Source organism: Cariama cristata, unplaced genomic scaffold, assembly GCF_000690535.1.
Source record: "Cariama cristata isolate BGI_N322 unplaced genomic scaffold, ASM69053v1 scaffold13254, whole genome shotgun sequence".
Taxonomy (NCBI): Eukaryota; Metazoa; Chordata; class Aves; order Cariamiformes; family Cariamidae; genus Cariama; species Cariama cristata.
In genome coordinates, this window is record NW_009613564.1 from 24,026 (window position 1) to 37,805 (window position 13,780).

General features: G+C 35.3%; 1 protein-coding gene across 1 annotated transcript in view; it reads left to right on the top strand.

Moving 5' to 3' along the window:
• TBC1D19 (TBC1 domain family, member 19) overlaps nucleotides 1–11,673 on the top strand; it is a gene marked incomplete at its 5' end in the record, with an annotated part of 34,865 nt that extends 23,192 nt beyond the window's left edge. The window contains 8 exons of the mRNA XM_009699078.1: nucleotides 835–919; nucleotides 3,271–3,315; nucleotides 4,547–4,579; nucleotides 6,984–7,093; nucleotides 8,324–8,415; nucleotides 9,139–9,254; nucleotides 10,223–10,293; nucleotides 11,295–11,673. Of these exons, the coding sequence (XP_009697380.1) occupies nucleotides 835–919; nucleotides 3,271–3,315; nucleotides 4,547–4,579; nucleotides 6,984–7,093; nucleotides 8,324–8,415; nucleotides 9,139–9,254; nucleotides 10,223–10,293; nucleotides 11,295–11,369 (627 nt within the window). The remainder of the gene's footprint in view (nucleotides 1–834; nucleotides 920–3,270; nucleotides 3,316–4,546; nucleotides 4,580–6,983; nucleotides 7,094–8,323; nucleotides 8,416–9,138; nucleotides 9,255–10,222; nucleotides 10,294–11,294) is intronic.
• Between the last annotated feature and the right edge of the window lie 2,107 nt (nucleotides 11,674–13,780).

Genomic DNA, 13,780 nt, shown 5'->3' on the forward strand with positions numbered 1-13,780 from the left:
AGAGAAAGTTTAAGGTATGCAAAAAAGTCAGCAGCAAGTTGAAGTCTGTCTTACTTCTGCCCTCTTGTGTACATTCTTGATAGCACAGTCTTTCATTGCATGAAAACATGAAAATTTTAAAGTACAATACTAATTGTTAAATTTTTTACAACTACATATAGGGTGAGATTATTTTCTTTTTCTAGGAATGCTTTTACTATTTAATTTTATACTCAGTTGCTGTGAATACTGGATTTTTCATTTATGTAAACAATAAAAAATACAAATATATTTTACAAAGTACAATGTGCATTTCAAAACTTACAGATATGAGGTGAACATTATAATCTGTACTTTTTGAAAGAGCTGAATATCATGAAAGCATTCTGTAAAGCTCCTGGGAACAAAAATGAATGTAAGAATCAGTCCTCTGGAATGGCAGAGGTGTGAAAATATAAATGTTCCATTTGCTTATTCACTTACTAGGACTTCTACAGGTCATAGTAACTGAATAGCAAAATAATCTAATAGACATCAAAGCAGTCAATTGCATGCACAGTTACTAATGATGTGACAGAAGGGGATAAACCCATGCTGAGAGGCAAAGAGGAGAGTTGGAGAATGGGGCTATTTTACTGACAACAAATGAATGTGAAGGTAAAATCGTAGCAAGTTCAAAGTAAGCCTGGAAATTTGAACAGGAAAGTAAATTAAATTGGTCAAGAGCTTTCAACCATATTAGCTCTCTTCAATAGCATCTAATAAGTGCTAATTAAGGCAGGTCCTTAAACGTGTTTGATGTTGCTTTGTTGATCCAGTAAGGCAGCTGATTTTTATATGCTGTCTTTTCTACAGGTATTACTCTGTTTTTCCCGAGATACATCTGTATTGGAGCACTTTACTTACAGTAGTGCCACCCCACCCAAATCATATATAAAAGGTAAAAGGAATTGTTTTTAAAAATTGTACAGATTTTTGTTGACTGCTGCAGTAACACAGTATGTGCATTTCCTTTAGGTTCATTACACCTAGTAGACTACATTTAAAAGAACGTTAATAAAAACTTCATGTATCCAGCTGACATCCACATGGATTCTATTGTGACAGTTTAGAAGCTGATCACATGAAGGCCAGATTACGATGTTGTTCTTCTACTGTAGTTTTTTGTGTATAATTCTCCAGTGTTTTACCAAAATAAATTAAACGCACAACTATGACAATATGATAAAATGTTGACGACATCTATCTTCATCAGAGCTAGATATTTAAATACACAACATTGTCCTCTGCAACTTCAGTAAATTTAGCAACTGGAAGTGGTGGGAGGATGTTATCTTCCCAAAGCAGTGAATTTTGCAGATATTTGTAGACAGGAGCAGAACATGTTGCTAAAGAACTCTGGGCTCCGTTCAAAGGTCTGGGAGAGTAGAGCTCTACCAAGAAGACTTACGCTAATTTGTTTCAAAGCATGGCATCTTTCAGAGTGCTAGCTTGCTTTTGGATGTTCTTTGGCTTAAGGTCTCATGTGAGTCTTATTTTTCTTAACAATCATAAATTTATTGGGTGGTCTACTTGCCTTCTCTGCCAACTTCTAATGCCATACCTCTGGGCTCTATTTCCTTGCTTCTTAGATGCTCACCTGCCTTGGCTTTACGCAGAGGTTCCTAATTTTGTCTTCCTTGAATCATTCAGCCATCCAATCACTTTTTTTTCCATGTACCTCTACCTTCTGCATTGCCATTTTCTTCCTTGGTCCCTTGTGCCGGCGTATTTAGCCAAACGTGATCCCCATACCAAGTCCTTTTCTTGAACAGGACCTCTGCTGACAGTTTTCATCTTGCTGCTTCTTATGTCACTAGAGGCAATGTTTGTTTTCTAATTTTTTTCTTCCTCCTTTATTGCTTTGTAGGTCTTTTTCCCTCTCTTTAACTGAATTAGGGAGTTTTATTTACCTACGTCTTAAAACAAGCAAAGGGCTCACCTGAGAGTGAAACAGCAATGGGATCTCAGGTCTCGCTTCAGGCACAGAGCCATGGCAGCCCAGAAACACAGCGATGGGGAACATCCTACTTACACCTAGACAAATCTGTGGAATGAAGTTGCTGAAATCTAAATCTCTGCTGATCCTGTGCAGTGTAAATCCAAAAGGCTTGTAGGTCCTATTTTTGGCTAATTTTCCAAGAGATGTGCTTTATGCTAAAAAATACTCTCATTCCAGATTACAGCTCCCTACTGCACAGCAAGCAAACTGTTGAAAGGAAAAGTAAAAAGTATTTTTTAGTTAAGTGAAGCAACTCATTTCTGAAATTGGAAAATATTGGATTTTATTTTCACGGGGTAGTAGGCAAGAGCTTTGCTGGTTAATTTTGAATTTAATTCAGTCAATTCATGCTACAGGAAAATATCTTAGTCCAGATTCCCTTGAACCTGACAAAAGTTCCCTGTGCTAAATTCTTCTGCATAGAGTGAACAAAGTACACAGAGATCTAAAAGATCTCTGAATAGTCTATAAATTTTCATATAAGTAATTACATTTTCTAGTTGAATTTTCTCACTCTAAAACTAAAATAATTACAGCTTTTATTTAGTTGTAATTATGCTTAAAAACACTTTTCTATTTCTAAATAAATTGTTGACTTTTTTAATAGTGGATTTTAAATTATCAGGTTCTATAGTTAAAATATGATTAACCAATATAATATGTTCATTTTGCAAGAGAAAAAGTTAGAAGGTCAGTCTATACTATCAGTGATTGTCTTGACTTAATCTTTTGTGTCCAACAGATTACTGAAATATTTTTTGTTATATCAAAACTACACCACCCATCTTCCTCTCTGTTGCAGGCTTAATGAAGCCTTGAATATTTTTTATCTGTTCTAATATCTTTTTTAATGCGTTTCCTGTCCCAAGGTCAGTCTGCTGCAGCATGACAGACTTATCCCCTTAACCTTATTCCCTCATAGAGCTTCACTGTCTTCAAGGTCTGCAGCAAACACCTTTAGAACTCCTAAGACACACCCAAGTAAAATCTCTATAGGATAGCATTGCTGAAATCTTCCTCCTCTTTTTTGCAGTTTGTCATCCTCCCTTATTGGTGCTGCATTTTAGTTTTATATTGGACACTGTACCTGTCCTGCTGCATTGCTTGCTTGTTTTAGACAATATCAAACGGTCAATAATGTAATTAGTTATGATTTTTATAATTGTAACTTAGAATCTACCTTTTAAAGTTAAATCTTTACACCCTTTAACAGTTTAATCACATTTTAATTGTGGTTTGATGGTTCACAGGAAAACTCGGAATGGAAGAATATGCTGTTTTCTATCCTCCAAATGGTAAGAATTGTACTATTGCCTCCTCTAGTGGTAGATTGGAAAGATACAGGATTTTTTTTTCTCAAATACATGCTAACCTCTTTTTCTATTACAAATTATGTTTTGCTGTTATTCTGCAAAATTCATTAATTTGAAGGAGTAAGCTGGACTGAAGCTACTCCAAAACCACATTCAGCATAGTGTTAGTAGTCGCATATGGAGTTTGTCTGTGTGTGGGGGAAGGAGAAAGGAAAACAACTTCTGGTGCAGCAGCTTGTATTCCAGTCTTGTATCACCACTTAGAGGATCTGAATGATACATGCTGAAAGTGTCTGACCCCCAGCTTTTCAGTGCTCAACAAACCAGACCTTAAAGAGTTTTCCTTTCAAAATTTGTGTTCATTTTAAAAACTCAGACATAACTAATTTATATAATTTAAAGTTAATATAATTGCTGCTGTTGTTGTTACTTCAGCTATTAAAATTCTTTTTTCAGCTTTTATTTTGTCCATTTCAGCCCCTGTCTATTGAATCCTTTCCTGTTTTTGTGCTGCATTTGTATTTTAAGTTCAAGCTCTTTGCTCTTGCTTTCAAGGCCTTATGTCACCAATCTTAAATCTGTATCTCTGGCCTTGTCTGTTAAGTCTTCTGTGTTCCAGTAGTGTCAGTTGTAGCATATACTTTTGTTCCCCTTTCTTCCATTTTTGCCTCTGCAATTCTTTGCAGCTTTGTAGCCGTGAAGCATTGTCCTTATGACCTTTTGCCCAAGCAGCTCCCTTTTACTGGTCCTATATGAAAACTAATGAATGGGAGCTAAGTTCAGCTGGACAGGAGGAGAGAACTGTAATGATACAACTGGCAAGTCCTCTAAATGTTTTATCCAAGTACTATGTGAATTACTAGAGGTCTTGACCTCCTTTTTTCCTGCTCCATCCTTGTCAGTGCATGACATTTACAGGTTGTCATTTATCTGAAATGAGCTTATACATAATAACTTCATGGAAATGGAGCTTTACTTGGCTTTCTAGGAACTATAGCATGTGTTTAGGCATGTAGTTGGTAAGTGATACAATTCCTGTACTTAAATACTTACAAGATTGAGATTTAAGACTGCAGATGCCATAATAAGGAAATATTTTATTCCTATGGTAGGCAGAATACAATTTAGAAACTTGGGGGAAAAATACATATTTTTTTTACATGGATAAAAAGAAATACAAAAGAACAAAAAAATAAATATTTTTGTTTTATAGGTGTAATTCCTTTTCACGGCTTTTCTATGTATGGTAAGTGTGACTCATAAACTCTTAAAGCCTCAGGATTGCTTTTTATCGTATTGCAGTTCATAGCTGTATGTACTCTTCTGCAACTTTTAAACTTGTGTGCGTTCTGTTTCTTTGTGTATGAAGACTGTTGTATATAATTTTTGAAATTCCAGGCTGTTTCTATTTATTTGTATTGCAGCTTGCTACTGTGTGGGAGTTCCTTCTTTGAGAGCTGATAGCTGAACTATGCATCTTAATGTATATGAATAGAGGGATAAAGTTTGTTGGCAGAGTGCTCTTTTCTTGTGTTTCCTTTCTAGGTAGACCAAGTTACTTGTGAAAAGAGTCCTTACAAACATGAATTACGTGAAAGGCCTGTTGCTGTATCCATTTGCCTAGAACAGATGTTAAGGGAGCATTAAATAATAGAATGGTTGCTACTTTGCTGCACAGAGGAAAGCTCAAATATCAACAAGATTTCTAGGAAAAGAGCAGAAAAATCTCCTCAGGTCTCAGACATAACAAGGCAGCTAGTGCAGAGATACTCCAACAATGTGAGACCATTTGTTACAGCTTTTCAGTTTTTTCCTTTGATTTATCAAAGGTGTTTGTGGCATCATAGGGCAAGCAGATTTTAAGATTATACTTAAAATGCTATGTTTTGCTAATAATAAAGTCTAGTGATCACATGATCATTAAAATCAGGCACTTTATGAAATGCAAATTTGAACCTGAGGAGGGAATCTTAAGTCTTTGAAGTAATGAACAACTTCGTGACAAACTCCTCCTTAGGTACTCAATAGGAGGCGCTCACTTTTTCTGTGTGAAACCGCTTTTCAAAATGTTTGAATTTGACTCTGCCTTTGAGAACAGCATCTCTCAAACTGGGTGTGAGCTTCTTCCCTCCCTCCTCTCCTCTCACTTTGCAAGGGCTCGGAGTATGCTGGTTGTGAGAAGAAGGGAGGCTGAAAAGCAAGGCAGCAGAAACACAGTAGTGTAACTCCAGGCTGTGGGTATGGTAACTGGCACCAAGCAGAGCACCCTGTGTATTCCACACTGTGCTGCTACAGGTGAAAGTATCTGGGGCCTTATGTAAATCCTATACCGTTTTGCATGTTTGCATGCATATGCTCATAGAGTGCCAGCTGTCAGGCACTGTTCTGTTATCCTCCTGGCCTTTATGTACATATGCATGCTGCCAAGTCTTCCATCTCCATCTTCAGTCGTTAAAAACATACACACTAGTAACACCCTCTGCTTCTCTTACCCCTACATAAATACACATTTCTGTGAACGTCTTGCCCTACCTTAGCACCCCACCTTTCGTAAGTATATGCCACTATTTTCTATTAAGCCACCTTCTTTGACATATATATGAAAATTAATTCATGCATGCGTACACCCATATATATATGTACGTATATCTATGTGCATATGTATACATATGTATGCAGACAAACGTATCTATATCCCTGGCTTTGTGTAAATAAAATTGGAAGGGAAGGTGAATGTAGAGATACAGACTATGATTGTGTTAAAACTTAAGCTGTCATCTGTAATGAATGCACCTGTAAAATGAAGCAGTAGATGGGATGAGTGGACAGATCTAAAGGCAGAAATGTATATAGAACAACTGTCTGTGAAACATGCATTGAATGAATGGAGTAGCAATCGGAGGGAACTGATTATATTTGTGTGGCATATACATAGATCAGATTTATCTATATGCTAGACTCTTACAAAAAGAAAAAAGGGATAGATTGAAAAAAGTTTGAGAACTGCTGCTTTACAAATGTAGCCAACTCATTCTGAATTAGGTATACTAAAAGACTTAAAACAGTAAACTATCAAATGTCCATGGTTTTCATATCTTACAAGAAATAAACAGGTCTCTAACAGTCTGTCATACTTATGTAATGTTATTGTGGCAACCAAAAGCTATTTTTTTTTAATATTTTTTGTTTCCACAACACCCATCTTCAAGCAGTAAACTTATTCCAGTCTTACAAATGGGAAACCAATTCGGGGATGGTCACTAGCCCAAGGGCACATTGGAAGTTACCGACGATTGAATCAAAATCTTTCACTATTCAACATGTTGTTGCCCTACACCCCAGAGAAGCTAACCTTAAAGTGTATTTCTTATGCTTTGGGAGGCAGCACTGTAATAAGCAGGTTCTAATTAGTTTAGATTCTTGAAAGAGAACTATAGAACTATTAGCTCGAATGTATTGTACTCCCTTTCATAGCTTTTTACATCAGATGATAGACTCTATTATAAAATACCTCTTTCTAAATAATTGGTTTAGTATTGTTATTGTACTACTATAAATTACTTGTTTTTCCCTCATACTTCATGCACTTAATCATTGAACTCTTAGCAGTTTACAGTGTTGAGTCAATTATAATTCTTTTATCATTTCAGTTGCTCCACTTTGTTTTCTGTACCATGAACCTTCCAAATTGTATCAGATATTCCGTGAGATGTATGTGCGTTTTTTCTTCAGACTCCATTCCATCTCTTCTCATCCCTCTGTAAGTTCATTAGGAATTAAAACCCACTCCCTTGATATTCTGTTTGCTGTGAAACAATAATATACAGTGGCATGATTTTCTATGTGATTGAAATATGTCCTTTTAAATATAACAAAATAATTCAGGCAAGCTTGGAAAAATTATTAGGTAACACCAGTTTGGACACTTTTGTTTCCTACATCAATGTTAGTGTTTGCTGTAGAATATAATGTACTTTAAAATAGTACAGTTCTCATTTTATGAGGATGCAGGGGTTATTTTGAGAGTCAAGTCTTTTATGTAATAGGTTTCTCCCTTCAAGAAGTCACATAAATGCATACTTACTTCCATTTTAATTACTGACATATAAGTGCACACTTAAGTATTTTCTGGGGTAGAGGGACTAAAATATAGTCACATATATACATGCATCATTTCAGTGATACCAAGTTAATGTCTGTTTCTTTAATTCAAGTATCTTTGTGTGACAGCCAATGCTTTTTAGCACATTTAAGTAATTTGGTTATGTTTATGACTACGACCAGCTGTCTTGAATGTAAGACAGTTCTAGAAATTGGCTTATCTTCTGTTTTTGAAGAATAAAACATAGTAAATATGTAGGGTTTTTTTTCTCCTTCATGAAGTGCTGAATAGTTATATTACTTTTTGAAAACATTCCCTAGTTAAAATCTGTTCCTTCATATACAGTTTCGAGGCTGTGCATTGTGCTTTCACTCATTAATAGCAGGGAAACCTGTCAGATGGAAATGTATTAATTTTCATGGTAATTTTTAAAAGAAATTTTAAAAAGTGTTTATATTTAACTTTTTTTGTAGTTATCCCCATTGCTGTTTGGTTTTAGTTATCAGAGAGAGACTGTTTCTCACATCCTCTGTTTTTTTAGTGCAACTGAGGTGTTTTATCAGAGTGGAAATATTTAAAGTAGGTCATATTATAATAACCCACTAAGTACTTAGACTCTGACATACAAATACCATAAGTAACTTAGAGCTGAAAGGGACTATCACAACATATTGTGTTGCTAATACATACATAGAATTGTAGGAGGAAGGCTATAGTCACTGAAGGTGTTTGAGCTGCTTGTGCCCTGCTTACCTGAGCTGTATATTATATTATTAATAGTGGTTTATTGCTTGAATTAGAAATTCATGCATAGTTACATGCTGGTACCGTTTTCTCAGATTTGACAGGATGAGTGTTAGTATTCAGGATATGATCTTGTTTCATTAGGGCATTGTATCATTGTGTTTGCTGTTTGAGACTCTTCTACAAACCCATCTGCCCCAGCTCTTTTATCACCTTCGAGAAATTGGGGCTCAGCCGTAAGTACTTCTTTCTGACTTGCTACAGATGCTGCAGATTCATTGTTCTGAAAATGCTGATCTGCAGTATTTTAATTTGAAAGACATGGGAAATTATTCAAAAGTGCAAACATCAATGTGCCATTTTTCCTTGAAAGTCAGTTGGAATCCTCTGTCTACCCTGCATGTACGTGCTTTGTGCATTTCTTCTGTATGTTCTATGAAAAAGAAAGAATTGCCATATGAGAAACGCTACATTATTCAGCTGAGTTTGTTATTCATGTCAGATCTGATGGAACTAAGTGATTTATTTCCTAGGGGACGGAAGACGCAGAGTTATGTTAGTTACAGCAGAAGCTACTGGAAGGGCAGAGAGAGTGAGAGGCTGTCATTCTGTAGTATACTCGTGGCAGCAAGCGCAACAGAACCTGAAAATCTTGCTGTTATAATTGGTATTCATCATAATAGCAGAAAGGATGAAACATTGGGGGTGATAATAGCTGATATGATTGTTTCATCAGAATATTTTAATGTTATTAGTACTTTGTCAAATGAGATGCTAAATAGTTTTCTGATGGCTATTGTGAAGGAAAATATTGATTAATAATGCAGCAAGAGAAAATAGCTCTTCTTCCTGGAAGAGAAATTCAGAAGAATAATGAAATATTTTCAATTTATAGAGGATCTGTCTGATCATTGTGGGAAACAGAAATATAATAACTGTTGTTTATCACTTGTTTGCAGGCTACGAATTTCATTTAAATGGATGGTACGAGCATTTTCTGGTTATTTAGCTACAGATCAGCTCTTGCTTCTGTGGGACAGAATCTTGGGATACAACTCTCTAGAAATTCTTGCTGGTAATACAGTTATTTTTACAAAATGTGTTAAGTCCACGTGGATGTAAGGCAAATACATGTTAGCTTCAATGTATTTTGTGACAAGAAGAAAATAGTTGCTTTTTGAATACTGAAAGCAGATTACATACATGTCAAAGAGTATAACTTTTAGAAAATTAGAATTGCATAAATACTGCATCCCTAACAAAAATATGCAAGATAATTTTTTTTTATGATAGCACTCCAAAAATGCTTAGCACTCCCTGAATAGAACATAGGATGTTCTCCCAGCTTCAGTGGTAACAATAAATTAATTCATCACCTTTCACAAAATACAAGATTCACGTTACTCATTTATGGCAAATACTTCTTTGCTACTTACAGAAACTGAGAGTTCCCCTGATTTTGCTGGATTTCTTCTTTTGAAGTCCCATCTTTTAAGGGACTTTGAAAGTTTTGTACTTATTTTTTTATAAAGGAAATAACGTCCTAAGATTTATGAAAGGTTTAAGATGGGGGTTCTAAAGAAGACCAGATCTTCAGTTAAGTCAGTTTTTACATACAAAATAAGTGAATAGAAAAGGTTTTGGTTCCATTTCTATGTATAAGGCAAGCTACATAGAGAGATATATAAGATAGTACAAAATAAAAACATTTTTTAATGTTACATAATATTCACAACTTAAATACTGCTATTTAAATAAATTAAAATTATTGGCTTAGAAATGAACTAATTGTAAATGACCTCATCCTTTTTAATTAAACACACTAGTCATCTTAAGCATTTTCACTCAGACTTTTCTGAAAGAATGTTGTGTTTTTACTACCCATTTCAGAGTGGCCAAAGAAACTCAAACACAGCCATCCATTGTATATTATTCTTCAGAAACAATTACTCTAAGGGAGTGAGAATTGGTATTTTACATCAAGATTAATTCTAACCACTAATTAACAGATCAGCAACTTACATATTGGGCATTTTCTTTCAGTCCTGGCAGCTGCTGTGTTTGCTTTCCGAGCAGTCAACCTGATGGAGGTGACATCATTGGCTGCAGCTGAAGTAAGGATAAGTTTCAGTTAGAGGAGATTGAAATAGTTTTTGATGCTTTGCCAACAAGAGTAACTTAAGCTTCACACGGCACGTGGTACATAGTGCAAATCTTTCTGCCTAAGTTCTTATCTTAGATAAAAAAATAAGAAAATTGTGAACATGCCGTACATAATGCTGCTTTTCTGGAGTAAAAGGAAATAAAAGAGTATATTTGCTACAAAAATGCTGTGTTATCAAAATACTTTGTACAGTTACATGTTTTTTCTATTTTAATATAAAATCTGCGTTGGAGATACTGTTTTTAAAATATTGTAGAGGTTTGTGCCTTTTTTCTCAGTGCATTTTGACGTAGTTGCTTCTGTGCTTTTTGATCTTACAAAGATTTTACAAGATTACTTTTGTCAGTGTTGAATCTGAAATGCCACTGTGAGTACTGTCATGGGAAATGAAAAAAATTAAGTAACTAAGATGAAGATTATTATTGTTTGTCTCTAGTAATTTGTTAAAATACATTTTTTTTCCAAAGATCTGGTGATGTATTTTTTCCCAAACTTCGAAAGCTTGTGATTACTCTTTTTTTTTTTTTTTTTAAATACATACTTTCATGAGAAGACATTGACTATTTGAGTCATTACATTGGACTTACTTCACAAGTAGTAGCCAAGCCACAGGATAAGGATTCTTAATTCCCAGTTATTTTTAGAAGCAAGTTGAAATTGTAGACCCCTTATTCACCCATGATGCCATGTATATTTGAAGTAAGGCTAAAGGCTAAAATAAAGTTACTTGGTTTATGTATGTAAACATGCTTTTTCTTTGAAATGTCACAATGAAAAATAAAACAATAAGGCACTAATATAAACCAGTGTAATTTGTTTCTAGCCAGGTCTGAATCTAATTATTGTTAGTATTGTAGTCAGTATTTGAATCATTTTCTGACTTTTTGACTTGCTTTAAAGAAATTTGATTCAAATGTCAAGTTTAACAAGCCTTTTTGTTTTTTATCCTAGGCTGTACTTGCTGACCTTTCAACCTTGAAAGTTATGCCTCTTCTTCAAATCTTCTTGTTTGCCACTGTCACTTGATCTGCTTCAACAATACTGGTACCACAATTCCAGTCTTTCTTGAGAAGCTAATCATCAACTATGCAATGTCTGCATAAAACCAAAATTAAACTGTATGTATAATATTAATTTAGAAATCATGACCTTAAGATTTTCTAACTGAAGACAACTTTGCACACAAGTGTGTGCAGTGCATGCTACTGAATTTCACTGTAACAGCAATGGTTATTACTTGTACATTGAGAATGACTACTTGTGCAAATAAACAGTATGAATCAATGTCTAAAATGCATGTAATATTAAATTAAATAAAGTAAATGTAATTCATGATCTGAGTTTTGTGATGTTAATGTCGGAGTTGTAAAATCTCTCTTTTAATCTGAAATTACTTTTTCAAGCTCACAGTTTAGAGGGTATTAACTCAAATACTGTCAATTGAGGAAATAAAGATACTTTAGCTTGCAATAATTTTTTCTCATTTTCTAAGAAAAAGATAGGATCATACACCAGTTCTGCTATCTCTATCTTACTTATTCTCTTCAGAGAAATTTCTCCATGTTCTTTCTCATGTTAGCTGCTTCCATTTATTCTTTTCATATACAGAGAGGTAGTCATGCATTCCCCATTCATCTTTGGTTAGGTATACAGCTAACTCAGGCATCTTCTAAACTCCTACCCAAAGTCCCATCAAAGGCCCCGTGTCGTAAAACATGTTCCCCTACAAAGGCCTGAGCATAGCTTCCTTCAGAACTTGTTGGAGCCAGTCCTTACATGAGCCAAAATATTCCCCTGAGAACGATGCCAAGAGTCCTTTTGCTGTGCCCCATACCCTCATTGGGAGGGCAGCACTACACCTTTGCCAGTTTTCCAGCCTCTGATTCAACAGCTCAGACTTCAGTTCGGAATCGAAACTCATACCGATGTGTGACAGATTGTCACTACACTGTCACGCTGGCTCATCCACTGTTAGCAATTGTACCTTTGTGTAAGGTCTTCCAACTTTCTCCACTGATTTGTTTAATACCAAAGTTGGAATAAATAACCTGACTTGATTAAGCATATCTTAATACCTGAAAAAGCATCAAAGTGAAAAGAACATAATGGGTAAAATAGCCACTGCATTTGCCATAGGACTTTTATCTTCACCGAATATACATACATGTACTTGTCATCATTTGTCATACATACTGAATGTATGACAGTGAAACATGAATCCTTCATAGTTTACTCAAAAGTTGTCTGACAAATGATCCAAGCTGTAGTCTCAGATAGGGTTATGAGCTTTATGTCTGTGATTTTTCTTGTCTCTGTCAGGATAATGTAGTTAAGAATCTTACTGAACTTTGATAGACTGCTAGTAAATTTATAAGGCCAATTTTAAAAAAGGTAAAGTTGTGGACTCAGTATGACCACTTCTTATATAAAGAACCAAACTGCATAACAGGTATGACGTACTGAATGAGAATATTTGGGGAAAATCTGTCTGAATAACAAAGAAAATCAATCTTTTCCTTAATATTTGCAAGAAATGGTTTTAACTGTTTAGCTAGAGGCTTTTCTATGACATTTAATTTTTAAAAAGAGGACACGTGTGACAGCTTTTATCTTTAAAGCAAGTATTACCCTGTTTTATATATGGGGAATTGAGACATAGAAAGATTAAGTGATTTGTTAAAGATCACAGAGTAAATTCCTAAATGAGGTGAGCAGTCTCTCCTGTCCTGAATTCCTGTTTATACTTTGGGATGCTCAGTTTGTGTATTAATCACAAGACCTTATTTTGTCTTCATAATGCACATCTACCTCTAAATGCAGCATTTTGCATTTTTTAAAATCCATAAGATTGGGTAGCAATTTAGAAATTATAATGTTAACAAAGCCATCACAGGGATTGTGGCTCAGTAAGGTCATTACAAGGTTACCATGGCTTTTTAGGGAATTAAAAATACTTACTAAATAGCAAGGGAGATTCCCTAGAGGCTTGCTGACCCTCTAATTCCTATGGCTCTGTGCAAGTATATGGTGCAGAATCTGAACATTACCCTAACCCATTCCATATTGGGATTTTTGAGCAGTATTATTTTCTCTTTTTTCATTTTGAAAATGTTCTAAATAGGCAGAGAGAGAGACTTTTGGGTTCTTGTTTGAACTAGCAGTTCTGCAACTAACAGAATATGGTCTGTTTTCCTCTGACTTGGCATCTTGTTATTCATCCTAACAATCTCGCATCTTGCTTGTGTCACGGAATCACAGAATGGTCAAGGTTGAAGGGACCTCTGGAGATCATCTCATCCAACCCCCCTGCTAAAGCAGGGTCACCTACAGCAAGTTGCACAGGATCGCCTACAGCAAGTTGCACAGGATCGCATCCAGGCGGGGTTTGAATATCTCCAGAGAAGGAGACCCCAACACCTCCCTGGGCAGTCTGTTCC